The sequence below is a fragment of the Penicillium verhagenii genome (assembly GCF_028828195.1).
Source record: "Penicillium verhagenii strain IBT 33310 chromosome Unknown utg000007l_segment0_segment0, whole genome shotgun sequence".
Lineage (NCBI taxonomy): Eukaryota > Fungi > Ascomycota > Eurotiomycetes > Eurotiales > Aspergillaceae > Penicillium > Penicillium verhagenii.
In genome coordinates, this window is record NW_026643171.1 from 1,718,934 (window position 1) to 1,745,958 (window position 27,025).

The 27,025-nt window shown below is 47.2% G+C and overlaps 11 protein-coding genes across 11 annotated transcripts; 6 read left to right on the top strand and 5 right to left on the bottom strand.

Moving 5' to 3' along the window:
* Nucleotides 1-307: 307 nt before the first annotated feature.
* On the bottom strand, nucleotides 308-753 carry N7466_007322 (uncharacterized protein; the record flags this gene model as incomplete). The annotated part of the gene is made up of 2 exons (XM_057166711.1): nucleotides 308-455; nucleotides 527-753. 2 exons carry the CDS (start codon nucleotides 751-753, stop codon nucleotides 308-310), a joined length of 375 nt encoding a protein of 124 aa, XP_057019752.1.
* A 2,357-nt stretch (nucleotides 754-3,110) lies between these two features.
* N7466_007323 (uncharacterized protein) lies at nucleotides 3,111-4,592 on the top strand (the record flags this gene model as incomplete). Its single annotated transcript, XM_057166712.1, has 1 exon — nucleotides 3,111-4,592. One exon carries the CDS (start codon nucleotides 3,111-3,113, stop codon nucleotides 4,590-4,592), a length of 1,482 nt encoding a protein of 493 aa, XP_057019753.1.
* A 656-nt stretch (nucleotides 4,593-5,248) lies between these two features.
* On the bottom strand, nucleotides 5,249-6,773 carry N7466_007324 (uncharacterized protein; the record flags this gene model as incomplete). The annotated part of the gene is made up of 2 exons (XM_057166713.1): nucleotides 5,249-6,383; nucleotides 6,448-6,773. 2 exons carry the CDS (start codon nucleotides 6,771-6,773, stop codon nucleotides 5,249-5,251), a joined length of 1,461 nt encoding a protein of 486 aa, XP_057019754.1.
* Nucleotides 6,774-7,341: 568 nt separating this feature from the next.
* Nucleotides 7,342-8,221, bottom strand: N7466_007325 (class I SAM-dependent methyltransferase; the record flags this gene model as incomplete). Its single annotated transcript, XM_057166714.1, has 2 exons — nucleotides 7,342-7,662; nucleotides 7,700-8,221. 2 exons carry the CDS (start codon nucleotides 8,219-8,221, stop codon nucleotides 7,342-7,344), a joined length of 843 nt encoding a protein of 280 aa, XP_057019755.1.
* Nucleotides 8,222-8,860: 639 nt separating this feature from the next.
* On the top strand, nucleotides 8,861-9,949 carry N7466_007326 (uncharacterized protein; the record flags this gene model as incomplete). The annotated part of the gene is made up of 1 exon (XM_057166715.1): nucleotides 8,861-9,949. The coding sequence occupies one exon, from the start codon at nucleotides 8,861-8,863 to the stop codon at nucleotides 9,947-9,949; it is 1,089 nt and encodes a 362-aa protein (XP_057019756.1).
* Nucleotides 9,950-11,342: 1,393 nt separating this feature from the next.
* On the top strand, nucleotides 11,343-15,964 carry N7466_007327 (uncharacterized protein; the record flags this gene model as incomplete). The annotated part of the gene is made up of 3 exons (XM_057166716.1): nucleotides 11,343-11,648; nucleotides 11,715-14,165; nucleotides 14,216-15,964. The coding sequence occupies 3 exons, from the start codon at nucleotides 11,343-11,345 to the stop codon at nucleotides 15,962-15,964; spliced, it is 4,506 nt and encodes a 1,501-aa protein (XP_057019757.1).
* Nucleotides 15,965-16,223: 259 nt separating this feature from the next.
* On the bottom strand, nucleotides 16,224-16,763 carry N7466_007328 (aegerolysin family protein; the record flags this gene model as incomplete). The annotated part of the gene is made up of 2 exons (XM_057166717.1): nucleotides 16,224-16,578; nucleotides 16,663-16,763. 2 exons carry the CDS (start codon nucleotides 16,761-16,763, stop codon nucleotides 16,224-16,226), a joined length of 456 nt encoding a protein of 151 aa, XP_057019758.1.
* A 2,229-nt stretch (nucleotides 16,764-18,992) lies between these two features.
* On the top strand, nucleotides 18,993-20,547 carry N7466_007329 (uncharacterized protein; the record flags this gene model as incomplete). The annotated part of the gene is made up of 4 exons (XM_057166718.1): nucleotides 18,993-19,107; nucleotides 19,181-19,426; nucleotides 19,486-20,283; nucleotides 20,336-20,547. 4 exons carry the CDS (start codon nucleotides 18,993-18,995, stop codon nucleotides 20,545-20,547), a joined length of 1,371 nt encoding a protein of 456 aa, XP_057019759.1.
* Nucleotides 20,548-21,903: 1,356 nt separating this feature from the next.
* N7466_007330 (uncharacterized protein) lies at nucleotides 21,904-23,424 on the bottom strand (the record flags this gene model as incomplete). Its single annotated transcript, XM_057166719.1, has 2 exons — nucleotides 21,904-22,860; nucleotides 22,915-23,424. 2 exons carry the CDS (start codon nucleotides 23,422-23,424, stop codon nucleotides 21,904-21,906), a joined length of 1,467 nt encoding a protein of 488 aa, XP_057019760.1.
* A 1,558-nt stretch (nucleotides 23,425-24,982) lies between these two features.
* On the top strand, nucleotides 24,983-25,513 carry N7466_007331 (gamma-glutamylcyclotransferase family protein; the record flags this gene model as incomplete). The annotated part of the gene is made up of 1 exon (XM_057166720.1): nucleotides 24,983-25,513. One exon carries the CDS (start codon nucleotides 24,983-24,985, stop codon nucleotides 25,511-25,513), a length of 531 nt encoding a protein of 176 aa, XP_057019761.1.
* A 419-nt stretch (nucleotides 25,514-25,932) lies between these two features.
* Nucleotides 25,933-27,003, top strand: N7466_007332 (uncharacterized protein; the record flags this gene model as incomplete). Its single annotated transcript, XM_057166721.1, has 3 exons — nucleotides 25,933-26,676; nucleotides 26,768-26,833; nucleotides 26,893-27,003. The coding sequence occupies 3 exons, from the start codon at nucleotides 25,933-25,935 to the stop codon at nucleotides 27,001-27,003; spliced, it is 921 nt and encodes a 306-aa protein (XP_057019762.1).
* Nucleotides 27,004-27,025: the final 22 nt, after the last annotated feature.

Consider the following 27,025-nt stretch of genomic DNA (forward strand, 5'->3'; position numbering starts at 1 on the left):
TTCGTGTTTGAAGTAAAGACTAGAGGGCCGAGGCATATACCTACTGCTATTTTGGAGTTAAGAGATAAGTACATTGCATAGTATAGTAGGGCATTCTTAGGAAAAGCATGTATTTCCTATCTAAGTACCCAGGTTAAGAAACATCAAATCCGTTATTGATAGGAAAAAAGAACAGGCATGTGGGAATTAAGTTGACAGTAGATGATATCAGTCCGGGGTTCTACCATAGCAAAACAACTTCAGTCCAGCTCTTCAATCCCCATACCATGACAGGCCGTACCGTCTCTCTTCCATACCGGCAGCCAGCTTAAGCAGAGAAGTCGCAAGGAAGCGAGCCACAGCAGTAACCGTGGCCAGCGCTGAAAGCACCCTCGAAGTCGATGTTGTGGCAGCCATCGCTAGTACGCCACATGAGAGCATAGAAGTTGTAATCACCGGTGGTTGTCTCGACGAAACTAAAATACTGTATCAGCCTCACTATTCATCACGAGAACAATAGTTTGGCTCGCACAGCTCGTATACTCACTAGATGCTGCACTCCTCGCTGGTGCAGCCGTCGAAGCCTCCTTCCAGAACACCCTCATACATAGAGCCGGTGTTGAGGTCGGTCAAGGTGATATACTGAAGGACCTCACTAACACCAGTTCCGCCTTTAGGAACGCTACTCTCATAATCAGAAGCAGTCATCTTGCCGTAGAAGGCGTGGGCATGGCCGGCAAGGGCGACAGCAGACAGGAGAACGGGGAACTTCATTTTGAAGGATGGAGGTTTTGGTGGCTACTTGATAGCTTCGTATAGGATTGATTTTGATGGTGAGCTGTGGATGAGATGGAGAATGTTTCAAGGGATATTCCTTTCTATTTATGTTCTTTGGAATAGTATGGAGAAGATCAAATCTCCAATTTCGTTGAGCTTCTCGGTTCGGTCGCAACCAACTTTCTCAGCACTAGTTTCTCACCTCATTCTTGCTATCTAGGGTCCAAAAGAGGTTCTCGTGGCATAAAGTCTCCGAACTGGACTAGGCTAAACTGTATACGATGTGCATTTGGAGAGTGGAGCGTGTTTGAGCCAGTAAGCAAGCCTCAGGAAGACATGGAATAACACTAGTCCACACAATCCCCCTTTTCTGAACCCTGGTTCACAAAGAATACTACACCTGTGCAAGTTTTACACCAGTTTTCAAATGTTACTGTGCTCGAAAATTAATTTTCCTCTGTTCTTGGGTCTCTGCCTAGATAATCCGGCCAAAAGTCAATCACTGGTACCCATTCCCCAAATCTTGCCCTAATGCTAAATGTGTGTCTCTGCTGGAATAGATTGCCATGGTCCATCATCAGATGCAAACAAAGAATTAACTAGTGGTAAGGTAAGATTATTAATCTTTAATTAGCTTCAAGATCTCTATGCAAGGATCAAAGTAATATTTGAACCGATTCGATGATAATACCGTAGCGGATCTCCGCGAACCGATCCGCCCGTTCGGCCTCTAATTATAGCGTATCTCATGCATATCGAAGGATTCTGAAGGATTGCTGACCATGGAATCTGACTTATGTAGTTCCCACGAGGTCGTACTCGTACCACGGGCGGTCATGCGGACATAAGCGTAAACGAACATTCCTCTAAGAGTCTTGGCTTGGCGGATCACATTTTGGGAATTAAGATGACCCTCATATCAATGCAACATCCAAAATAATACCAGATAGGTAATTTAGTGAAAATATATTCAATGTTAGAGAATATAGCTCTGCCTTACAATCGAAAATTTTAATTAGGCTATTGATGGCCATGGCCATTGCAGATCTTCAAAGGTCGGGACCGGAAGCCCCAGAACATCTGGCACATGTTGAGATGTCAAGGGTTTTAGCTTGGCAAGTCAGAGCTAGTGGGAATCAGGCTTGTTTAGTATAAGCACTCAAGCAAGCAAAAATAAGCGATTTAATTTGGGGGTAAGCCCCACTTACATGTAGGCCAGCTTGTAGCCAAGTACTAACTTGGGCCAAAATGACCGGATATACATCTATTCCAAGGGCTATTATATGCATTGTATCAATCACCTTCAAATGTTCTGTTGGTAATTTGAGTGCGACCGCTAAATCACAGGAGTTGTGTACAGGCCTGTTCAACACTCTATAGTAAGATTGGAAGAAGGCTTGGCGTTTTTTTATCCGAGATGTAGGAACCGTCGATCGGAAGATCGATACATAGATCAGATTGTGCCATTGATATTGTTGTTCGTGCGCACGTTTCTAGATTATTAGATTGTAGCGTCACATTCGCTTACCCTTATTTCGTTGTTATCACATAAATTTATTGACGTTGTTTGTTATTGACGTTGATCTGAAGAGCGAGTTTTTGCGCTCAAATACTCGATGAATCTCGCACTTTCTGTATAAGTCCCACGAGTCCGAGATTAATTCACAAGCCTGGCAAGAATGTTCAGTTATTTGGGTCTCAAAGGAAGCGCCGGTATACATTGAGGACGGCCTTGAAGCGCCCGTTAAGGGTTTTGAGTCTTGACGCAAGTTGTAAACACGCAGGCGAGATAGATACAGAAATTAATCTAAAAGGCCTTACATTTGTTATGTTAAGAAAGCTACCATTCTTGAAGCATGATGAAGATTCGGAACATTGAAAGTAAAGGGCGGTAGAAATTGATTGATGAAGGATAAATCCTCTCCAACAAAGACCAGGAATCCAGGAGCTCCACCTGTTGGAATCACATGACCATGCCGCTTCTACTGGATGTCTCCGGTTCTGCCGATCTCCGCCGCCTGGTGTGCTTCTTTAAACTTTTGCGTCTCTCTAGTTCTTCTCTTGCGGAACACAATACAATCCATATCCATTACATTGCTTGTTCCTCTCTTCTTTCCATGACCACCGGCAGCGGCGGCAGGCATGGCGGGGTCCTGGTGCGGGTCGCGGGGCCCACGCAGCGCGGTGTACGGAAATCAGAATTGGAATTCGCACTGAGTCATAGTCAATCTACAGACCACAGGCACTACTGACTTCCAACAGTTACGCTAAGCTATGGTGATGAATCCCTTCACATGCCAAAATTATCAAATACCTCGCAGGCGGAGCAAGCTCGCTCTACGGGTCCCAAAAATATGCACAAAAATACTGACCGGTTAAGCACCGGATCCCAACCTTTCATCTCTCAACCGTCGATTTTTCTCTTACCCAACGAGTTGCTTCTGCATGTCGCCGGCTTTCTTTCAGAGGATCGGGATATCGCCTCTCTTCTGCAAGCAAATCAACGTTTGAAATATCTCCTCGAGAATTATATCTTCCAGAACAATCTGGCCACAAATTATGGCACTGCACTACCCCTGTGTGCCAAATATGGTCTGAGGAAGAGTGTGCAGAAAATACTGAGCCTTGGAGCGGACGGAGACGAATCTGACATTGATTCCCGTACAGCGTCGAGTTACGCAGCCGAGAAAGGGGACTTCGAAATGTGGCAAATACTCCTGGATCATGATGCGCTCCTTGGTCACGAGCAAAATCTGTTCAACAAAGGTGACGACAACGAACGCACCCCACTCAGCTGGGCAGCAGAAGGTGACCAGCTCGAATTTGCTCAATATCTCATTAAACACGGTGTAAATGTCGACACGACGTGCTCGGAAAGGCGGACTCCTCTAAGCTATGCAGCTGAAGCAGGACACCTGGCAATGGTTCAATGGTTACTTGAACAAGGGACTAGTCCGGAGGACTCCATTTGCTTAGAGGACAGAGATGGCCTAACGCCTTTACATTATGCCGCCTTTGAAGGGAACGAATGTATCGTGGAATTACTCATATCGTCTGGCGCACATCCAGACCACGAGGGAATGGACTGTATGTATATGGCAGCCCAGACACCAGTAATGGAAGCAGCTCGAGGTGGCCAACTTACAGTCGTGAAGATGCTTCTCGATATGGGCGCTGATGTGGAAAGGTGTGATGTAAGAGGAATGTCACCATTGACATATGCTGCACGAGCAGGTGTTGGCGAGCCTTTGAGAGAAAGCGATTATTATCTCGTCAATTTTATGCATGGCCAGCCAGGTCCTGGGTGGTACTTTGATGGGGCGGGCTTTCAAGCACCTTGCAAATCTGGCAAACTAAGGGACTATCTCGCCGTCGTGAAACTATTGATCGACCGAGGAGCGGATCCCAGAAAATCCCACTGCGACCATAACGGATTGCCAGAGGACAGCCCCCTTTATTGTGCAGCATGGGCGGGTGCGACCGATATCGTTGAATTTCTGATTGATGCGGGAGCCGAAGTGGATGATCTGTCCACCAAGAGAGACAGGACCGCGCTTCATGCCGCGGTGCGAAATGGCCATCTCGACGTGGTCGAGAGATTACTCGCTCATGGCGCCAATGTCAATGCGAGGGATCCAATGCATACACCTTTGGACCGTGCAAAATTCGCTGCCAAACTGGTTGCGCAAGGCAAAGGTTCATTCGAGTATGGAGATATATGGAATACGAGATATATGGTACTCTTCAAAGACAATCTTATGAAGTATCAGCAGGTAGTTGATATGCTCATTGCTCACGGCGGTGAAGTTGGAGTGGAAAGCTTCTCTCCATGGTAGCTGCAGAGATCATTAGCAAGTCCCGAAGAAACATTTCGAGAGAGAATCCACAATCTACATCGACTAAACATGTATTCTTTGAACATAGTAGGCCAGATCAACGTAGTAGCTTAGACAATCCCTAGCTCCTTCATTGCCTCAAGCTCCATCCAGATGTCGTGTTTTGATCCTCTTTTGTAAAAGCCTTTGGGGGTTCCGCGCCAGCTTTACGGACCCAACCCTGGCGCACGTCTGACGATTCCTCCACCTGCTCCCGCTTGACCCATTTTCGGCGACAGAGTTCCCCAACATTCCGTGCTTGGAACTGTTTCAATGATCCATAAATGATCTGAAGCGCCTTGACAAACCTTGTGTGGCACGCCGCTGGGGGCAAAAGATAGGAAACCTGACTTTTGTATAGCGTATACCAAGTAAAGTACAGGTTTGCCTCGCCCAACTCCCCATCCTTTACCCCATAATCATAGGCAAATGGATAAAGGCCAACCGAATCCCAGTCAACAATGCATGCCAAATCATACTAAGTTGTCATGTCATTCATTGTTTTACTCAAGTGCTTGGTCAATTTTTATTTGGCAAAAGGCAGTTCTTAGCAATAAAGTCTAGCTCTTTCTCATGGACAATATCTTTAGTACAGTAGAAAGCTAGCATACATTAGATTAGTCAACTAACCATCCTTTAGGCTGCTCCCAAAGAAGTTGATGATCCTCATCTGCGTATCCTGGGACCTCTTTTCCTCGTGGAATGACAGGGTCAAAGCCTTCGATTGTTTTCAGCATCGGCAGTCTCGCATCCTTATCAGCCACCAGCCTTTCCAGAAGAGTATCGACATCCAGGTCAGGTTGATGATTTCCCAGGTCCAAGGTTGGATCGCCGTCTTCTCCCTTCCCGTAAAGCCGTATGCTTTGCAACGAGGCTGGCAAGGTATGCACAAGAGAGAACGACTTAGCATCGAGCCGATCTGGACCTATTCCCCTTGCCAGAAAACAGAGTGTATGAACACCGAGGCCCAGACTTTTCAGATTTGGGAAATCCGCCAGGGAGATGTTTGCTGGTGGCGTTTCAAGATTCATATCGAGCTCTTCCATCTCTCCTTCCCATAATTCTTCATACTCTGTATCTTCGTCCCTTTCAATCTCCTCAGTAGACTCTAAACCCTCATTGCCATATACTTCAGCCCAAGAGACATTATCTTCAACATCAAGATCAAGCTCCTCTAGATGATGACGGTGTCTCCAAAGGCATCTGACAATGGATGTAAGAGTCACAGATACCTTTCCTCCCTCTGGCTGCGCACGCCCACCGATGGTGTATGTGAACTTGCGCAGCGCCTTAGAGGAATCAATGATGTAGCACATCTCAGACTCATTTCCTGCCAAATTTGAGTGGGTAAAACTAATCTCGCTGTAATTTGCCGATTTTGGCGGAGGAGGCAAGCCAGCCTCATTGTTCCATGAGGCTAAAGAGAAGGACACGGACTTCAGCGCTGGGAGTCGTCGCACCAGGTTCAGTCTATGATGATAATCCTCAGCGATATTGTAATAAAAGCCATCATTACCACTTGAACAGTCGTCAGGAAGGAAAATGATCTGTCTGAGGTGCTGTAGATAAGGAATCGAATCGGGATTTTTGTTTGCACGGCGAAGCATCATGAGGAGAGCGAGATCTTCAGCCTCGGAACTAGGTTCTCCAACATGGAATACAGCAAGAGACTCTAGCTGGGGCGAAATAGCGATCAGCAGCGCTGCAAGGGCCTGTTTGAAGGCCATATGACAAAAGTGAGAGGTGTTCAATCTACTCAGTTTGTTAGCCATCTATTCATCAGGGAACTAGAGAAAGGGAAGATTTTTTCACGCACAAATTTCTCGCGTGGCGTTGTAGCAGCATGTGCAGCACCATTTGTGGCTCATTTCCTTCTGTGAACCCAGCTCTCTCGATGGCAGCCTTCAATCTCTCAAGGTCATCCAGCTCTAGCTCCCGAGACTCATCAGGCGGGGTATTGAAATCAACATCCAGGCCATCCGACACACTTCGGCTTCCATGGACTTCCAAATGGCGAAGATATCCAGCTATTTCTGGATTTTTAATGAGAAACAAGAGGGTTTGAAATCCAGTCTCAAGATCATTCCCAACGCCGAGTTGCAGCCGACGACAATTCTGCCTATTTTCCATTTTGGAGACCATTTGCATATATCGACTCTGTCCCGGGACGTTGTTTATTGATGTCCACAACCTCATTAATACCAGATTTCGCAGTGTTGGCGATTGGGGGAGTGTGCAGCGGCGAATGTTTTGATGAAGCAAGATTGACAAATAACTCGGACCAGAGAAACAATGAAGAGCCATGTCGAATTTTGAGGTGATTTGTTCCTGTGGAGGAAAATAAAAAGGACTGTGTTGGGGGGAAAGAAAAGGTTACAAGGGACATGTGCGCCGGCGGGTACATGTATTGATCCGTCATGTGTACCTTGAGCTAGTAATACTGACCCGTCTTGGCTTGCTCCTGCGGCCAACTATTCAAAACTCCACATCATGTGACCTTTCTTGACTGTCCGCGAATCCTGACTGTTGTAGTATGTTTTTCTTTTTCAATTTTATTATTTCTTTCTTCCATTCGTTTTTCGTTGATTCTGCACTTCGAATCTTTCAAGGATACGTGGTCGCGGTTGGGAAGAAGAGTGTATTCAGTGGATGCAGTGGCTCCAAGGTAGATACGCGCCGCGATAAATTATGCAATCAATATGTGCAGGATTTATGCGGGCAACTCAAAGATATAGAAAGCCTCACGCTCAGCAGTAACAACGTCCACCAATTGCAAACCCGCTTTCTTCGCCGTATCAACCAACTCGTTTTCCTTCCACAATCTTCCCTTAAACTGCACCAAATTCTTCTCCACAACCTCCTCAGTTCCATCAGGCAGGGTTTTGATAACCAGAACCTCGCGATCATCGTGTTGAACGTGGCCTACAGTCTTAGTCTCCAGTTGCGTTGTCTGATAGACAATATCGGGGAAGGTTCGGCTAGCGAGGCGCGGGGGGGTTTTTCCAGGGCGCAATCGCTGCGTCCTTGAGATCTTTAGGCGCAAGATGGTGTGAGATGGAGATGATCACTCGGCCCGTGCCCGGCACGAGAACCTTGGACACTTGGTCAAGGAACTGGGCCGGTTGCTCCGGCTCATGGAGGTGACTGATGCTGCCGACAGCCCACATGAGCATGCTGACCTTGTTGGCACCTCCGTCCAGCGATGGCACACTGATAAGGTCCAGGGCCGTCCCCTGTTCCCAGGCAACGCGGCCGATGTGCTCCATCTGGCTGTGTTTAGCCGCTCGGTCAAGCATATCTTGCGATGGTTCCAGGCCGATGAACTGGGCAGAGGAAAGGTCGTGGTTTTCTTGGGCTGCGTGTGAGGCTAGGCCATGCAAGATTCTTCCGGTTCCTGTTCCCACATCGAGGACAACGAAGGGTTGCTCGGGGGCAGATGATTGGATTTTTTGGAGCTGTGCCCAGTATACAGGCACATCCTTGAGTTGTTCGGTCAGATACTTTTCACAGAAAATATCATAGTGTTCTGCGAGGTACGGCGAATCATAGAAGGTTGAGTCACGTTCCTGGGGTTCGATGATTGCAGGCATGATGAAGATTTGTGGTATAGACTTGGTTATGAGCTCTGGGTAAACAAATGATTGGGGAAGTCAATTGAAGATGAAAAGAATTGCTTCTGGCTGAGGAACTAAATACCTCGGAGACACGAGGGATTTTATCGACAACTCGTGGTCGCGACTCGTAAGAAACCCGTGGCGATCGATTGCAGAATATAGCCTGTGGCGTGCATTGTCTCCACTCGACTACTTCTGCGGCCTGCATGATCAATCATTTTGAATCAGTCGGTAAGGGGTAATCTGTACGTAAGAAGTAGCGAGTAGGTTATACGAAAGATACAGGGCCCCGAGGGGGTCCCTGGTGGGGGACAATTCGCGTGTGTGGATCCCGCTCCACTTTACAATACCAGGTGATGATTGTAAGAGAGCTCGTGTCTTCAGCTACTCATTGCCAAAATTCAAATAATTCTTGGGGCTGCATGTGTTCCCGTTTCGATCCTCCTGGCCAGGTCACCGCTTGTGAATTCAAATACCACTTTACACTACCCTCAAATTCCCATTTCCCGGCGGCTACAAACCGGAAGCTTTATGCAAAGAGAAGACACCACGATCCTGCTTTTCAGAGTACTTATATACTAAGTACTAGCTATTTCAGAATACGGAAAAGAAACAATGCTCGCCTACAAAGCTCTCTCCGCTTATCTCACCTTCCCCAACAAAGATCAGAAGCAATGGTGGGAAGACACGGCACCATTATATGCGGGATTCCTGAATGTGGCTCAATATGATCTTGAGGCCCAGTTCATACACCTGTTATTCCATTTGCGATACGTGCTCCCATCCCTTGGGCCCTTCCCACAACATGGAGAAAAGCGTACCAACACCGTGATGCCGAGCGGTCGATTGTTCGAGATCAGTCTGAATTTCCAGAAGGGTCGGTCCACCGTTCGGTTCGATTTCGAGCCTGTGACATGCACCGCAAATTTAGTGCAAGAAAAGGATCGGTTCAACTTGAGCGCCATGGAGGACCTTCTTTCCGACCTCAAATCCAACCGACTGAGTCCAAATACCATTCTATATGACCGTTTCCAGGGAGAATTTTCTTTGTCGCCCGAAGATCTGTCTCTGGTCAGAACGAAAAATGCCTCGACAAATGCGTCACAAATTCCCACGACCCAATATGTTGTCGCGTGGGATCTCAATGGATCGGATCGGAGAATGAAGATTTACTGGTTCCCAGCAGCCAAAGCATTGGCAGCTGGTCAATCAAGGGGAGAATTCACATTTGATGCCATCCGTCGAGTGGACTTGGAGCGGCGTTATACAGATTCCCTTCTCAAAGTGGAGCAATACCTATCAGCCACGGCGCTGGATAATGATCTTTGGATTCTTTCATGGGACTGCGAGAGCCCGGGGTCTTCTCGACTGAAACTGTACGTCTCCGCAGGGAATATCACGCTAGAGAGTCTGGAGGATGTCTGGACATTAGGTGGCAGAGTGACGACTGCTTCTACTCTGGAAGGATTGGCACTTCTACAAGAACTTTGGAAGGCACTCAGGCAAACCGACAACGATACGGGCATTCGAATGACCATCAGCTATGAGCTCGTCCCGGGCAGTGATACTCCACAGCCAAAGGCGTATATTCCTTTGTTTGATAGGAATGATATGGAGGTGGCCAAGACATTGTCTCGCTTCTTCGAACGACTTGGATGGACGGAGCTAGCTCACTCCTACACAGGGAATCTATCCTCGAACTAGTGAGTTTGTTTTTCGAATCTAACATTTGAATCTGAGAGACGGGATTAACATTTTGGCAGCTCGATGTTGGATTTGAGTAAGACAACCTATGTGCAGGACTGCATCTCGTTTGCTTTTACACCGGAGAAAGGAGCCTACATGTCAATGTATTATTGCTCATCGCTGTCCCACCCTGTTTTGAGCTAAAGATTGCAAATACGGGATTACAGGTGTTGGGTGTTGGTTATTTAGAACAGAAGAGTTTATTTAGGGTGTTATATAACCGAATTTACTATACTTGATGTTCTGGTTCCAATTTCGGTTGTTACTAGTACAACTTGTACCTGTTGAAACACAATTCACTAGATGATTTCTTGATCAATGTATGAGTAAAATAAATTAGTAGGGTCAGGATCTCCAAGGCCAATGAATACCTAAGTGCAGTCAAGATGATGTAGCAACTCTTTTCTCCCGTACGCGTAATTTTAGCTTTAATGGCTGATACTCCGGCGTGGCGTTTTTGACAAGTCGAAAACAACGCGACCGAGATACTCCGTGCTCCTCACTCCGTCCTTATTTTTTGGCGCCAGACTTCAGGGTAGCTTCAGCTCCTCCACGTCGCGGTAGATCATTTCCTAATCGACTTGAGACATTTTCAGCGTCAGTGGAGGTCGTACAGCTGAGATGGGGACTGGGGCTTGCAGTTCTTACTCCGCACGGAATATACATATGGTACATACTCCGTACAGAGTGGATAGTTAGGTGTTCGTGGCAGAGTGACCCACTTTCCAGTTTGGCTACTGATCGGTCGATTCTTTTCTTCAGCTGAGGGGAAATCATGAACGTGAAATCTGGGAAGAAGTCCGGGCGCGGATCGGATCGAACGATTGCCGAATAGGCCCGAGATGAACATTAAGATATCCCGACAGAACCATCCGCATCACTAGCGGTAAACCTAGTGGGTATTGTTTTAGACACATTTCAAACAACCCTTGACAAATTATTATGAAGATTGGGGGAGATCTGAATACTCAGCAGGTACGGCTGTCCTCTAGATCCCTCAATTCCCCGCTTTGCGTTTCTTCCAGTGAATTCATGGGTAGCAGGCCGATCTGGCCGATCTGGCCGATCTTCACTAGTGTGTACTAGTAGTTCTTACAAGTATAAACCTAGTACGAGTAGTCCATGTACTCAAGTACTACGTATAAAAGCCCCAAACCTTAGACTCCACTTTCCCTTATCTTACGACAATCGCTTGTGTTATTGTAGTAAACTTTGGAACTCATGTTCCCCCTTCCGATCGGATTGACCTCAAGTGCTATTCCTCACAAACAAAGAATATTCAGTCATTCGGTTCCACCATCCTTGAATTCAGTGCTTATCGCTGTGGATGGTATACTGACCCGCATCGACCATGGATGATTCTGCGAATCGATCCCTTGAGATTGGTGGTATAGTCGCAGCTCTCACGCTTTTGAGTAGCATTCCATCATGGCTCACCATTTTTCGACGCCGAGGTACTCTGGCCCAGTCCGGATACCGGGATAAAGATGGCGAAGCTCGAGATGAATTTCCAACGGCTGCTTCTCACAGGTGGCAGCGTGCCACAGTCGTTGGCTTCTCCCTAGCTGGCTTGGGCATGGCCCTAGGGGATGCCTTGTTTACCTTTACACAGACAAACTCTCGCTCGATTCTGATCTGGCTCCACGTCGGGGACTGGGTAAGTTTCAAAGGCAATATTAGGTAAATTCTAGATCAAATTACTGACCGGAATGAAATATCATAGACCGTCGCATGCTTTCAAGCGGCGATATTATTTGTTGAGTCTTGCCCCGTTCGGCGATTTGCCTTGAGCAACTATGCTTTTGGAACGAGCGCTATCCTTATTGCATTTCTCGTGACGTCCTCTGGACCACAATCATTTTGGTCTTCGCAATTCAATTCCATCACGATCCTTCGTTCAACAACACTTGGTGTTGCCATCGCTCGGGCGTTATGCTGCATCCTTCTTCCTCGCCGCCCAGATGTGTATTGGAACGGCAAAGTGGTTGATCGGGAGCATACCGTGAGTCTGCTCAGCCGGTTGACTTTCCACTACATCACTCCCACCGTCAACCTCACGGCACAGAAGCAGGGCTGCATGGAGATCGATTGTTTACCCGAGCTGTCCTCCAGCTCACGTTCAAAATCTTTGTTCGAGGATATAAATCAGGCACTGTTAGATCGTCCTCTATGGCGGACAATCGTGGCCGTTCATTATTCGGCATTTCTTCTTCAGACATTCATGACTCTGATGTCGTCCTTATTCAGCTTTGGCCCTCAAATAACCTTGTACGGAATTCTGAAATGCCTTGAGAACGGGTCCACCAGTAATTTTGGTCTTTTGGTGGCAGCAATGGGTGCCACCATATGCTTTTCCTCTACAGTGACTGCGTGGCTGTGGTGGATAAGCTATTCGAAACTCAACATTCCGATTTATTCAGAGCTATTGGCTTTGATTTACGCCAAAACAATCCGACGGAGGGATATCAAAGCGGCCTCTGATGATGAGTGTGGCTCCGAAGACCAGGGCGAGCAAGACATGATCAATTTAGCAACAGTGGACACCATGCGAATTTCAGAGTTTGCAACCCAAAATCATATGATTCTCAACTCTATTTCCAATCTTTTGGTGGCCGGGATTCTACTGATTGGCCTCCTTGGGTGGCAGAGCGTGCTTGCTGGATTTACCGCGGCCCTTTTCGTGCTACCATTGAGTACCTATTTCTCGAATCGCTATATTGAGATCCAACAAGTTTTGATGCAGGCCAAGGACAAGCGAGCTGCAGTCGTCACGGAGGTAGTGCAGAATATCCGACAAATCAAGTTTTCCGCCATCGAACAGGAATGGTATGATCGAGTCACTGAGATTCGACAGGGAGAACTCAAGGCTCTGCTCCAAAATATCAAATGCATGACTGGTGTCGTCGCAGTCTGGACGATGAGCCCTCTGTTGCTCTCGGCAGCCTCATTGTCGGTCTATTCTCTGACTCAAGGCCCGTTGACCGCGTCCGTCGCGTTCACGGCTCTCTCCATTTTTGGACCCCTTGAAGATTCCCTAATGGGCATCCCGTATCTTTTATCACGCGCGATCGAGGCCAAGACTAGCTGTGAGCGAATTGCAAACTTTCTGCGAGAATCGGAGAGAAAACCATCCACGGGGACAGGAGATGAGATCATCTTCCAAGATGCAGACATTGCCTGGCCAGCTCAGGTGGACAAATATGGTAAAGGTCGATTTTACCTGACTCATCTCAATCTGCAATTTCCCTGTAAGGGCCTAAGCGTGATTTGCGGCAAAACTGGATCCGGAAAGGGATTGCTCTTGTCGGCCATTCTGGGTGAATGCGAAATTTTATCCGGCACTGTACATGTTCCATCTTTCCACGGAGAGCGATATGACGATCGAGCCACCCCGGGCAATTGGATCATTGATTCTGCTGTTGCCTACGTCGCCCAAAACCCTTGGACTGAAAATGCGACGATCAAAGATAACATCATATTCGGTCTACCATACGACCACACACGGTATCAGGACGTTCTATATGCTTCTGCGCTGGAAACCGACCTTCAGAGCCTCCCTCATGGGGACCTGACGGACATCGGCGCGAATGGTGTCAACCTCAGTGGTGGCCAGCGATGGCGAGTCTCCTTTGCTCGTGCATTGTATTCCAGAGCGGGACTCTTGGTGTTGGATGATATTTTCAGCGCTCTGGACGCTGACACAGGTCGTCATGTGTACGAACACGGATTGACTGGTCCACTAAGCGAAAACCGCACCCGAGTTTTGGCGACGCATCATGTTGGACTATGCGCACCCAGTATTGACTACTGCGTTCTTCTGGAAAACGGCACAGCATCGCGCGCCGGCACGATGGACCAATTAATGAAAGTTGACGGTGTCGCCGGCATTCTTTTCGGACAGCGTCCGTTGGAAGCCTCCTCTAATGACAATATGGACGAATCCAAGGAAAAACACGAGCAGCTCCCCCCCCGGAAGACTGCTAAAGGTGTTGTCGTAGACCAAAGACCTGAAGTTACCACTTCGCCATCAAAGTTCAGCCCGGATGAGAAAAGAGAAACGGGGGCAGTCGCATTCTCGGCATACAGAGTTTTTATTTCCAGTGGGGGAAACAAACGTCTTTGGGCTTTGGCGTTGCTGACCACGTGCATTTCCACATTTCTTCTATTCAGTCGGGTAAGTCTCCCTGCCCCGTGGGTATTCCCTGTTTGCTAACGTCCTTGAAGTCATGGTGGGTAAGTGTCTGGACCACTGCCTCCGAAAAACAGCACGGGGCTCATTTTCATTCCATGCACGGCCTGGCTGTGAGCCTTGTGACCAACCAATCTCCGACCGGTGAAATCCAAGTAACTGACATGCAAGACGATCTCTTTCTCTACATCGCACTTTATGTCGCCATCTCGCTAGCTGCATCCGCTCTTGAAGTAGCACAATTCTTCTTCCTCAATTATGCGTCTATAAAGTCTTCGAAAGTCTTGTTTCAAGATCTTTTATCGGCTGTTTTGGCAGCACCTCTACGCTGGCTGGATACTACTCCTGTGGGGCGAATTGTCAATCGCTTCACAGCCGATATCTACCAGCTAGACTGCATTCTTGGACCACAGTTAGCGACATTTATGAAATTCATATTCCAGCTTCTAGGAATCCTTATTGCTGGTGTTTTGGTATCGCCTGTTATTTTGATTCCAGCCACAGTTCTCCTTGGAGTATCTCTGAGGGTATCATTGACTTACCTTGCTGCTGCACGGGAAATGAAGCGATTGGAAAGTGTTTCTCGAAGCCCAATCATCGAGCACTTCAATTCTACTCTCCTCGGTCTAGGAACAATCCGCGCTTATGGCAAGGACCAGGACTATCAGAATGCCATGCACAGCTGCATAGATAGTCACTCAAAGGCTTCGTGGAACCTGTGGCTATTTAACTGGTGGGCGCAGATTCGAATCGGAGCTTTGGGTGCAATCTTCGCTGCGATGGTTACAGTCGTCATCGTCAGAATCGGCATATCTGCCTCGCTGGCAGGTTTTGTCATCAGCTTCATCTTACAGTACAACCTCGCCGTGTCAACTTCTCTTCGTCTATACTCCAGTGTGGAAATGGCGATGAATGGCGCTGAGAGAGTCATTGAATATACCAAGATTGAAACTGAAAGCCAAGGTGGTGTTGACCCACCGGCGGCGTGGCCGGTTCAAGGACGCGTTGAAGTCCAAGATTTGGTTGTCGGATATGCTCCAGAGTTGCCTCCTGTATTGAATGGATTGACCTTTCGAATTGAAAGCAACCAACGTGTAGGGGTGGTCGGTCGGACTGGAGCAGGCAAATCGTCCCTCACACTAGCTCTCTTCCGATTCTTGGAGTACAGAGAAGGAAACGTCATCATTGATGGAGTGGACATAAGCAAGATAAAATTGAGTGCCCTTCGAAGTCGGCTGGCGATTGTTCCCCAGCATCCGGTCCTGTTCTCAGGGACCATCCGATCCAACCTTGACCCGTTTGACAAATATTCAGATACTGAACTGCGTGCTGCATTGGAAAGAGTCCATCTGATTCATCCGGACGCTTCAGATGATGATAACAAATCTCAATTTTCATTATCGACTACTGTCGCTCAAGGCGGACTAAGTTTCTCTCAAGGCCAAAGACAACTTCTGTGTCTTGCGCGATCGATTCTCCAGCAGCCCAAAATCATGATTCTCGACGAGGCTACTTCCGCTGTGGACAAGGAGACTGACACTCTCATTCAGCAAGCGATTCGCACTGAATTCGGCCGCAATTCCAGTTCGCTGTTAGTTGTTGCGCATCGTCTCAGCACAGTGGCTGATTTTGATCGGATTCTTGTTATGGATCAAGGGAGAATGGTGGAGTTTGGGACGCCGCAGGAGCTGCTCAGTATAGAGGATGGTGTTTTCAAGGATCTTGTGGAGCAATGTGGCGAAAAGGCTTATGTGGAACAGATCATATACGGGAAGAAGAAGTAGACATGTGAACATTAGAACCCCAAAGGAACCTCTTCAAGTCGACTAGTAGTGTAACAAAGGATCCTAATGAAACCGTATTCAAGTACGTCACGTACCGGAAGGTTCACATTTTACGTACATTGTCAATAGTGTTTGCTTAGTTACGTCCCACTTCCCACCAAGGCGCCCTATATCCAGATGTCCTGATCTTGTCATACAATTTTTCCAGCTCAGCCCAAATATCCCCGTGATCACTTTTGGAATCCCACCAACCCATAAATCAAGAAGAAGCATGACTAATGTCAACATCAACTGTCCCCAAAGTCCCATTATCTTTCTTAAAATGCCCAACAATATCAACAGCGTAGTCCTGGCTATTCAGGTCTCTGGCCGTGACCGAATTTTCGTTGCCTGGACCCGGGGCGTAGGGGGCGTTCCAGTCAATGGAACAAATTTTACCACCACCTGTGTTTTGATCAATTAAATCAAAACTTCCTTGAGATCCTGAGGGAGCATCCTCTCTGCCACATGTCCAGATATCTGCTGGCCCGGAGCTGAATGGTGGAATCACAGTCTCGTCAACTTGTTGTGGACTTATCTCATCATTTTTGTTCCCATCAGCATAGAACTTCCCCCTATAGAGGAGACCATGTTAGAGTAACAATCCTTTTAAATAGCCTTGTATAACACATGTGCAGAATCATAAGATGTATATGTACCATTGAAGTTCGGAATTTTGAACTCGAACGGGTAGCCCGCCCATGGAATCCGTCAAGTGCAGGTCAACCCAATCGTCATCTCCCAACGGTCCAGCTGGCATATTGGATAATGGATATTGATTAACTTGTTTTGAAGTAAAGGCTTATTGGGCCTAGTTAATACATGTGAATTCAAAAAGAAAAGAAATTTTGATATCAAAGACGGAGAAGAGAAACGGTCCAGACTTTTATATTCGCAGGTGGACATCCTGGACGGGAATATGATTTCATCACATACCCACTACCTACTAGGCATTTGAAAATTTGAATCCTACCCTGCCGACACATCCATCCATTATATCATTACATGATATTATACGGGGAGAAAGGAAATATTTGAACTGGAACCCCGGAACCGAGAGTTTTCATCACCATAACAAGTAAGGGATCTATTTGGAACTAACATTTGATTTGAAAGAAATAATGTTCTAGCCTTGCCGAAATCAACGGCAGTCTCATGCACTCAGCTTATCATCATTGATACATTTCTTTCTTCAGGAAAATGCTACATAACATAAGGGGCGGTGACAAAAAGCTCATACGAGGGCTGTGGCAATTCCGTTTGCAGTTTTCTTTTTTCATTTCTTCAACTATTATCTAAGGCGCTTCCAGGAAGTCATTCCTGCCAGTGAGAAATTCATCAATGAGAAAGTATGTGAATGTGGCTTGATTCCCGTATTTGGACCAGTTTGAAGATTGGTCGGATTAACCTCCCGCTTTGTAAAAATCCCATGGTTTAACTCGGGCCGCAAACCGTCAAGGCCTGACCAGTCTAGAGCAAGCCGAATTGATCTTCGACGGGGAGCAACAATATCTGGAGAATACGGGAATGGATAATTAGCCAGTCCAGATCAGTCCATAAAGACAGCAGATCATCCGAAAAATAAAGTCTGGGTTGTCACTGCTGATTGGTCAGATGTGGGGAAGAGGAAAGCGGTTTACTGAGGTTGATTGGCCGAATAACAGAACCGGGGTTACGCTATTGAGACTAGCGTCAGCCTCAAATGAATCTTTACGTCATTTCCGATTAACAAACGCCGACGTGGTGCAGTTGGTTAGCACGCTCACTGCCAGTCATTATGGACAGTCTTGCCTGGCCTGGAATGTACAGAAGTATTATTAACAGATCAGGCTGGGGTCCCGACACATGTGAGAGACGGAGGTTCGACACCTTCCGACTGCACTTCTTTTTTTCTTTTTTTCCTTTTTTTCTTTTTTTCCTTTTTTTCTTTCTTTCTTTCTTTTTTGTCTGACTGCCTCGAGCCTCGAGCCCTCGACCCCAAACTCGATTACTGCACAGCTCCAAGCCTCCAAGCCTCCAACACTGAACTATCATGTTTGTCAACACCTACACATTGAACTTCTCTTTGTTAGATGCAGTTTCTGGTTCGTTCTGCACGCATTATTGCTCTTATAAGACTGGTTACACTCATGGGTCGTTCGGAGATTACGACATGCCCGACCAGAAACCCGACCTTATAAAGTACAAGCCGCTCAGTCGATAAACTGTTCAATAAATTAATACGAGGTTCATACTGAATGCATAGGATAGTTTCCAAGGTTCGTCACCAGTGACCATGGAGATACAATACATGTATACTATGTATGCGCCATGGATAGTATAAACATCCATCGTAACATCTGCTGTTTTCAGCTGCCTTTCATTCAATCTAGAACTTGAATTCGATGAAATAGTCAGATGGGACTTTGGTAAAGCTCAACATTGGTCCCATTGAGGTTGGCGGATCTCTAACTGATATCGTTGGCCGATCTCCACGCCACCCACGGTCCCGGTCCCGATCCCACGCTAAGCATGCCCATAAGGCCCACATTTATCTCCCCTCCGGATCTTTGATGGATAAAGCTGCAGCCGCGTCTTTTATTCCTGCTCATTTATTGATTTAATACATATTGATTTTGAATATGGAGTACTCATTCTGGGGAAAAATAAAAGCTTGTTCAAAATCTCTAAATCGGGTATATGCATATGTTTGGTCCTATTAAGAGCCAATTAGCGCTGTCTTTCTCCAGAAACGGGTTTGTGATGCATCATACATACTAGAGGAACTTGCCAGGGATAAGGCTAATCCCGATCCCGAGAATTCTGGGCCCCTTACTTGGTTCCTGACTAATTGCATATCTCCCGTTAGAATACCTCCACACTCGTGCTGTTTCCCTGATTTGTTTACTATCATTAAATCTCCCCGAATCCTGCATCGTCGTGCAGCACTTGTCTCACTCTGGCGCATGAAAGCTTGGGGACTCTCCAGCCGTCATCAACCAACACTAGTATGGTATGGTCAAGCTCTCAGGGCGAACCAAACGTTCCACAGCGTGCAGTTCGCCACCACTGGCGCTCTTCCGATGGCTTCATCATTAGCACGATGTGCCTGGCTTTGTTCACTGGTACGCCACAATGGTTCCCAAAAACACAGATGGGCACAAGTTGACTAATTGTCATTATTGCACGCACTATTAGACGAGCTGCTCTTCGCGTTCATGGTGCCCTTGCTACCGACCATCCTTGAAGACCGTATCGGTCTAGCCGCGTCTTCCACCCAGCGATATACTTCCATTTTCTTGGCTGAGGGAGCATTCGTGTCAGTTGTTTCCAGTCCATTTATAGGGTCCATTGCCGACGCGACATCCTCGAAGAAATTACTGCTGTTGATTTTGCTGGTACTGGCCCTAGTGAGCGTCGTTTGTCTATCGCTGACTACCACATGTGAGCAATTTTCCTTCCCCTTGCTCTCAAATCCAATACTGACCGGGTTCCCAACATAGTATCATGGCTATTTATCGGGCGCTTTTTTCAATCTATCGCTAGCAACGCATTATGGATTGTTGGAATGGTAACGATGACTGAGAATATTGGATCGGAACACATGGGCAAGATCGCTGGCTTGAGCTCGACCATGACGGCGGTGGGGACTACTACCGGGCCGGTACTGGCAGGAATCTTATTTGGATTAGGCGGATACTGGCTTGCGTGGGCTGGTGCAATCGGTTTCCTAGTGGTGGATATCATCATGCGCTTGCTGATGGTGGAAAGACAGCATACTTCAGAGAACGAGGAGCGCGATCCTCTTCTCAACGATTCCTCAGAGTCACCCTCAACACCCAATGGTATTGACAGCCCCGAAGCTTCTCCTGTTGAAATTCAAGGCTGGCGCTTCTACCTGTGCCTCTTTCGTCAGTCTCGTTTTGCGGCCGGTATCTTTGGCTACTATGTATCCGCTCTTTTGATTGCCTGCTTCGAGTCAACATTGGCGGTGCATGTGCGCGATGCGTTTGGTTGGGGCGTCCTCCCCGTTGGACTACTGATGACTTCGATCCAGGGACCGGGAATGGTCCTGGCCCCGTTTGTAGGGTGGCTTAGGGATCGCATTGGATCACGAACCCCAACGACCATTGGATTCATCGCTCTCATCCCCTTCCTGTTTCTCCTAGGCATTCCCGGAGACGATCGCTTCCCGTGGGCAAATGAGGGAAGTCGAGGAAAGGTCATCTACGCAGTCTCCATGGCCATGCTTGGATGTTTGATGTGTATGTTGGGCGGCGTAGGAACAATGGAAGCAACAGGTGAGGATACCTTAGTCTGATTTTCGGGGGCTGCAGCTGATATTAGTTACAGAAACAATTGATCTACTGGAGACTGACAATCCTGGAATATTTGGCCCTAATGGAGGCTATTCACGCGCCATTGCCATAACTGGTATGAGTTTCATGGCCGGTTTGATGACCGGACCGCTTCTGGCTGGGCTACTAGTCGAGCAGCTCGGGTACTTTGAGCTTCAATGCGTCCTCGGCAAGTCCTCTCCCTGTCTATTGCCTGATGTTTACTGACTGCCATAGCTGCCGTTTGTTTAATTGCGGCTGTCACTAGTTGGCTCTTTCTCAGCTCACATAGACTCTCAACTCCGAATAGCCCAGTAATATAACTTGTACACCATCTCCAGGGGGCTCCCTGGCATCATATTTCTTCCAAGGTTAATGGCGTATTTTTGCCCTTCGTTGACCAGGTGTCTTGTAGAAATTCCCTTTTGATGCCATCAGAAATTACTACCGAGGTCCATAAAGCGATGACCCAATTTCCTAATATTTTGGCACGGCAACCGAAACGGAAGTTTTGATAAACCTTGAAATGTATCCATGGATCTTACCCAAGGATAGAAAAAATGAAAAAATGATGATCAACTGGGCACGTGGATATCCTTAGAAAAGCGGCCCGCTCTTCCATTTGAACACGCAACCTTCAAATGTTAGCGATTGAATTCCAAAATCGCAAGGCCAGAGATTATTCAATGCTGGATGACATATATATGCTACGTATTGCCTATCATGTATGTGTTAGCTCGTGATGTCCAATTTGTATAGGCTATGCACGATTTTAAAGTTGAACGCATTTGAGCGCATTTTTTTGTTCTTTGCCGTGAATGGTATTTCTTAAATCTTGTTTACTTCTTTAAGCTTGTTTGCTTTTTAATAGTTGTTCTAGAAGGTAGATCAGAAAGGCTAAACCGAGTACGGTTTAGGATTGATATAGGCTATGCGCGGTTTAAAGTTGAGCAGATTTTCAATTTTAGCCATGGTTAAAAAAGAAGGCATGCTTCTAGAATATTCAATTTCAATATGGATTCAGGTTCATATAGGCTATGCGCGATTTTAAAGTTGAGCGCATTCTTGAAACGTTGTCCTTAAGGTTAATAGTACATCCTTCTTTAAGCTTGTTTCCTTCTCTAAGGTTATTTGGTTTTTAAGGGGTATTCTAGAAGGTACTAGTAGATCAAGAAGGCTAAATTTAGTATGGTCTCAGGATTGATATAGGCTATGCGCAACCTTAAAGTTGAGCAGATTTTCAACCTTAGGAATGGTTAAAAGAGAAAGGAACTTCTAGATGGAATCTTGAAATCTTGTAGAATATTCAGATGTTCGATTTTCATATGAATTCGGATTCATATAGGGTATGCGCGATATAAAGTTGAGCACATTTTTTAGAGTTCTACAAGATTGTCTGCTTTAAGCACTTGAGAGTTCATAAACCTAGAAAATACACCACCATTCACCAGAACTCTGTCCTCATTTGTTGCGGAGTGTTCGTTGAGCACCTTTTCCAGTCGCCATCTAGATGTCGGGATTTATAATTTTGAATTCCAAGATTGAACCGGACCTTGATAATCCAGTGCAGTGGTGGAAAAACTATTAAACACATCCGTGTGTGGAAAATGAGTCAACGCAATCCTCATTTTCACATGTTCCCAGGAAGCAAGTACGGCACCAGTCCTTCTCAGTGGCATTAATCCCGCACACAAAACACCACAGTGGAAGATTTTGCTGCTCTTCTGCCTCCTTTGAGAGTGCACGTCGATTCACCCTGCCTTGAGGCCCCACCACATACTGCTCCAGCGCCTTGCGGTCCACGGCTCCGCTGTCAAGCTTGGGAAGCCATCGAACCCAATTAGAACGCCTCCGAATAGCTGCCATAACGCAAAATTGCTTCGATATATCTCGATCAACGGCAATGAAAGCGCCAAGCCCACGTGTCGGTATATGGTCCTTTTTGCAATGGGTACCTGCATGATCAGAAATGAAGCTGCGGACTGTTCGTCCAATTTGCAAGCTTCGTGCAGCCCAATCCTCTGCGTCGGCCAAGTTCAAAATCCCCAGAGACTCAATCAGGACAGGCACAGCCACCGGACGGCTGATCAGCGCACGCCAGAATCGGATACTTTGAGTTATTTGTGCTCTTTCCTGGAACTTGAGATGCTTCATCATGAGACCATCAAAGTTCATCGCTATTCCACTGACGCACAATCCTTTGCCGAATACAACCATATCTGGCTCAAGACCGGCCTGGTAGTACTCTTCTCTTTGGCATGCCCATGGTGCTCCACATCGGATGGCTGTCATAGCCTCATCCACTACTAGGAACAGCTTTGCTTGATCGCAGCATTCGCGGAGCAATTTGAAGTTCTCGGGGGAGAATACAGAACCGTCAGAAGTGCTGACCAAATCAACAATTACGGCGATACAGTCGTTCTGCTTGGCCTGAATGAGCTTTGGCAGTAAACGGTCCGGTGCAAAGTCTTCACTACGGATCATCACAGGCTCATCGCCAGTTGCGATAATGTTATACTCCCACTCATGGGAAGCATGCGCCTGCTAATGTAAGTAACTTCCTGCAAAGCCAGAGATATCCGAGAAAAGGCTTACCAAGGGTCCAGATCCACTACCATAAATGCCCTCTACGGTCGCAAATCGGGGCCTCTTTACGTGGCTTTCCGTCCAACCAAGCAGATTCCGTACAAAGATTTGGATTTTTTCAGGCTCTGGGTCGTCATTCAACATAGGTGATAGCTCCGGCGATTCAATGATTAGTGGACACGTCGAAGCCGTGTTGAGAATCAAGGAGGCCATGGTTGTAGGAACCAGAACATCGCTGACGTGGGCATGTAGCGAGATGGGCCAGTAGCCTTTGAAGAAGCTGTGGAACTTCTCTGTATATTCACTCAAAAGCAAGTGGTATTGGCGTTCAACTGCGCCCGGGTTGGTGGCATATAGTTTCCATAGCTCGCGAGCGCGCTCGTCACCTGTGAAACCACGGGTTGAGTAAACAGATCCCCAACTACTGTGGAAATCGTGATCCACGGGGGCTACCAACTCCTCAGGCGCCCTTTCCTGTGCTGCATCCCTGTTGTCCTTCATGATGGTGGTTTTCGTCATGTTGATTTGGTTGTGGGAGGGTTCGGAGGAGGATTCGGAGGAGGGTCACGAATATCGCAAGGATGCGATCTCGGGGTTGATGTATTAAATTACTACTAACAACGAGGCGTGGAGGCGGAGTAGAGAGAATAGTGGAAGTGAAAATGGTGGAAGAGAGGAGAAACCGAGGCAGCAGTGTTCAATGTTGAAACGTACAAGTATTTACCCAGATTCAAAAATCGCACATGAGCCTTTTCTAGCCTTTCTGTACTTGAAAAATCGAAAATGTAGCAAGTACTTGCGTCGGCTGACCTCCCCTCCAATAAGCATCCACTATCCGAACTCAATTCCAGATATGATCTGCAAATCAAGGCTCTTTCCTGAGACAAATGCAGCACATAATCATAATATGCAACCCTGATCACATAGCAATATTGTCGAGGTAGACCGCTCTTTCGTCTGAGCACTAGTATGCATCCCCGGAGAGGGATCCCGAAAATGTCACCACCTTCATTTGAAGTCGATAGTGGGTCCACGGGTCCACTGAACCCCAAGTTTGTACGGATCGAGATCTACGCGGCCCAGGGCCCATTGCGGCTCTCCCCGAGAACCGAGCCGGCCCACTTCTAACTCCACTTTCATATGATACCACAACAAAGTCAGAATTATCTTGTATGGCTCCTGGGGCGATTGCATTCATCATGTGCTCCGAGGATTGGCCATTGATTTTTTGGTTCACAACTGGCTCGAACAAGGGGTGAAAGGGGTAAAAAAGGCAAGCAAGGGTGACAAAGGGCTACGTGACCATCATGGTGTAGAGCCAGTTCTAGTACATGCTGAAAATGTTGTAGTCACAGATTGTGAGTGCTCTCTTACTCGCCAGGGCAAATCTCTCTTGCCACCTGACCTTGTAGTCCATGGCCTGCGCGCATTGAGGCTGCTAGGCTGCGAGCACTGTGGTGTCACGTGCCTGCCTTTTTTTTCGTGAGAGTTTTCTTGGTGGATAATGTTGTTGCTGACAGCTCCATTGAATTTGATCTGTACCCTGCAGTCTCCAGTTAAAATAATAGGTGATACACCTGCATCTTGGAATTTTTTTGACCTGCAGATTCGATCGGCAGATTAATCAGCCAGAAGGGTTTTGCGCCGAAAGCATAGACTGGTGACCATAGTGAGAGCGTGTCGGATCATAGTAGTTGGTGTTTCTGCAACAAATGCAGCTTTTCTCGCCGCTTTCTATGCAAAGTAGCTGGTGGATTAGTCGATTGGGGAATCAAATAGTTAACAAAGGAAAGGGCTGACTTAGCCACGTGCTTCTAATGAACATTGCTAAATTCGATGCACAACAATAACGGCAAGTGAAATCTTAAAAAAAGCTTAGCTCCTTCATCTCAACCGTCGAATCTCAACACTCCTCTCCTTCATCCCCCCGTCCTCGGAAAACAAAGCATCCTTCTGCCTCCTTCACTCTGCGTTTGTCTGCCTTGTTTATCTCCGAAACCGAATCCGTCAGAAGAAAAACACGAAATTAGACGAATTGCTGATCATGGATACACTGCAGGATCCACGTGCCAAAACAATGGACGCAACACTCTCACCTGAATCGCGCATGCTGCGCAAGCTCAACGCCTCCAAGCCCCAGTCGACTCAACATGCTTCAATCCCCGCAGATCCCTTCGAACCCCTGTTCTGTTTTCTCTACGGGACACTGATGGATCCGAAAACACTGTCTGAGGTCTTGAGAATGCTAGACCCCCTTCCTGCTATGCGTCGTGCCAGGCTGACGGGCTATGGCGTCAAACTCTGGGGCTCGTACCCTGCCCTTATCCACAACCCAGTCCAGGTGGTTGATGGTAAGGTGTTCGAAATCATGTCGAAGAAACAGCTTGATCTACTCGCTTCCTATGAAACGGACCGATATCGCGTCCATCACTGCGCGATCGACATTCTCAACGATGACAGTACTGTGAAAAGCACTATTCAAGGTTTCACCTTCCTGTGGAATGACCAACAGGATGATCTCCGGGACGGGAAGTTTGACTTGAAGCAGTGGAAAAGAGAAAAGGAACTTCAGGACATGGATGATGATTGCATGCAGGTGTGGTATTAAAACGGAGTGAACCTACGAAGGGCTTTTTTATGTTTATTGTCTTTCAGAAACTTCGATGCACCGACTTGATTTTTTCCTGAGAGATTCCAAGGTTGCCCTATCAAAATTGTTTCTAATCAGAAATTAACCAAGTCTTTCAGTAACGGTGGGACGATAGTATTGAATACACGCTCATCGAATCGTTTCTCAAGGCACAAGGCAGACCAAGATAGACAGCTATTAACAGCGTCTGCATAGTTTGATCCATTCTCCTTGCACATGTACCATTTCGACAAGTTTTGATGCAGTCTCAAGTTTTGTCACGGGTATATGCTGGCTTTCATCATCCGGGTCTATCAACTTATGAAGAGACTTTCCAAGAGATAGTTCCACCAGCGCAAGTCCCAACGGCAATAACCGATTATGGCCAATATTGCGTGATGGAATATTCTGGGGTGGCGTGCACTCAAATTCCAGAACCACAAGAGTCTTCACCTTCCAATTCAAAGTCACCGGACATCGAAACCAAAGAGAAGGATGCTGATAAGGGCGAGAGGGATGCAGATAAGTTTGATGGCTTGCCTGCACATCCGTCATCGAATCGCCGCGAGGGAGCTGATAGCGATGTCGCCAAGAATGCGGACGTTACTCATCCACCCCGGGACACATTGACCGCTGAACGGCCCTGTGAGCCAATATTTGGAACACAATTAGCTGGGCACAGTGGGAATTCCGCTGGCAACCCAGGAATAAATTGGGCTCCTATGGATGAGCAGGTTGAGATGAAGAAGCGCCAGCTGATGCGTCTCAGAAAGGAAAAGTTTGAATTTGAGGAATCCAACGCACGTGCCGAGCAGCCTCCAGCGAGGCAGACAGAGGCAGAGCCCATCGAGTATATCCAAGGACAGGAACATCTTCCGAAAGAGGGAGAGACAAGAGAGAAGGAGAAGGAAGAGCATATGGAGGAGAAGGAGGCAGTTAGGACACACGACGTGGGTCGGGATTCTACAAAAAGCATGCACATTGAGAAGACCTCCAAGGGGGATCAGAGGCTTCGGGAAATGTTGCAAGAGTGGGGACATGATGATGATTTCATTCAGCAAAGGTTGCAAAAGAGGGATGACATAAGGAAGTTGCTAGAGATGGAAGAGGAGGCGCAGGACAAGAAGGGTACTTGGTTGAAGGTAAGAACAAGCCCATCTTCTTGCCATTGATTTGAGGTAGCTTCGATGTGAGCTGCTGGATACTACTACGTGCTGACTTCCTCTGCACTAGATTCGCCGCGAAGACATACTTTCTGCAACCGTTATTGCACACGAGCTTCCCTGGACTTGGGCGGAGGTAAACGCCCTGTGAAAATAGAACTTTCGATAGTCCACGCTACCACTGACTTCATCTAGGATGACCCGGATTACATTATCATCCAGCGATGGCTTAGCAACGATTTCTTAGCTGAGCTTTACGAACACACTAGGTGCGTCCGCGACGGAGAGGTTCCCGCTGCCCCCTAACCCTAGCCGGAGGTCCACCTAG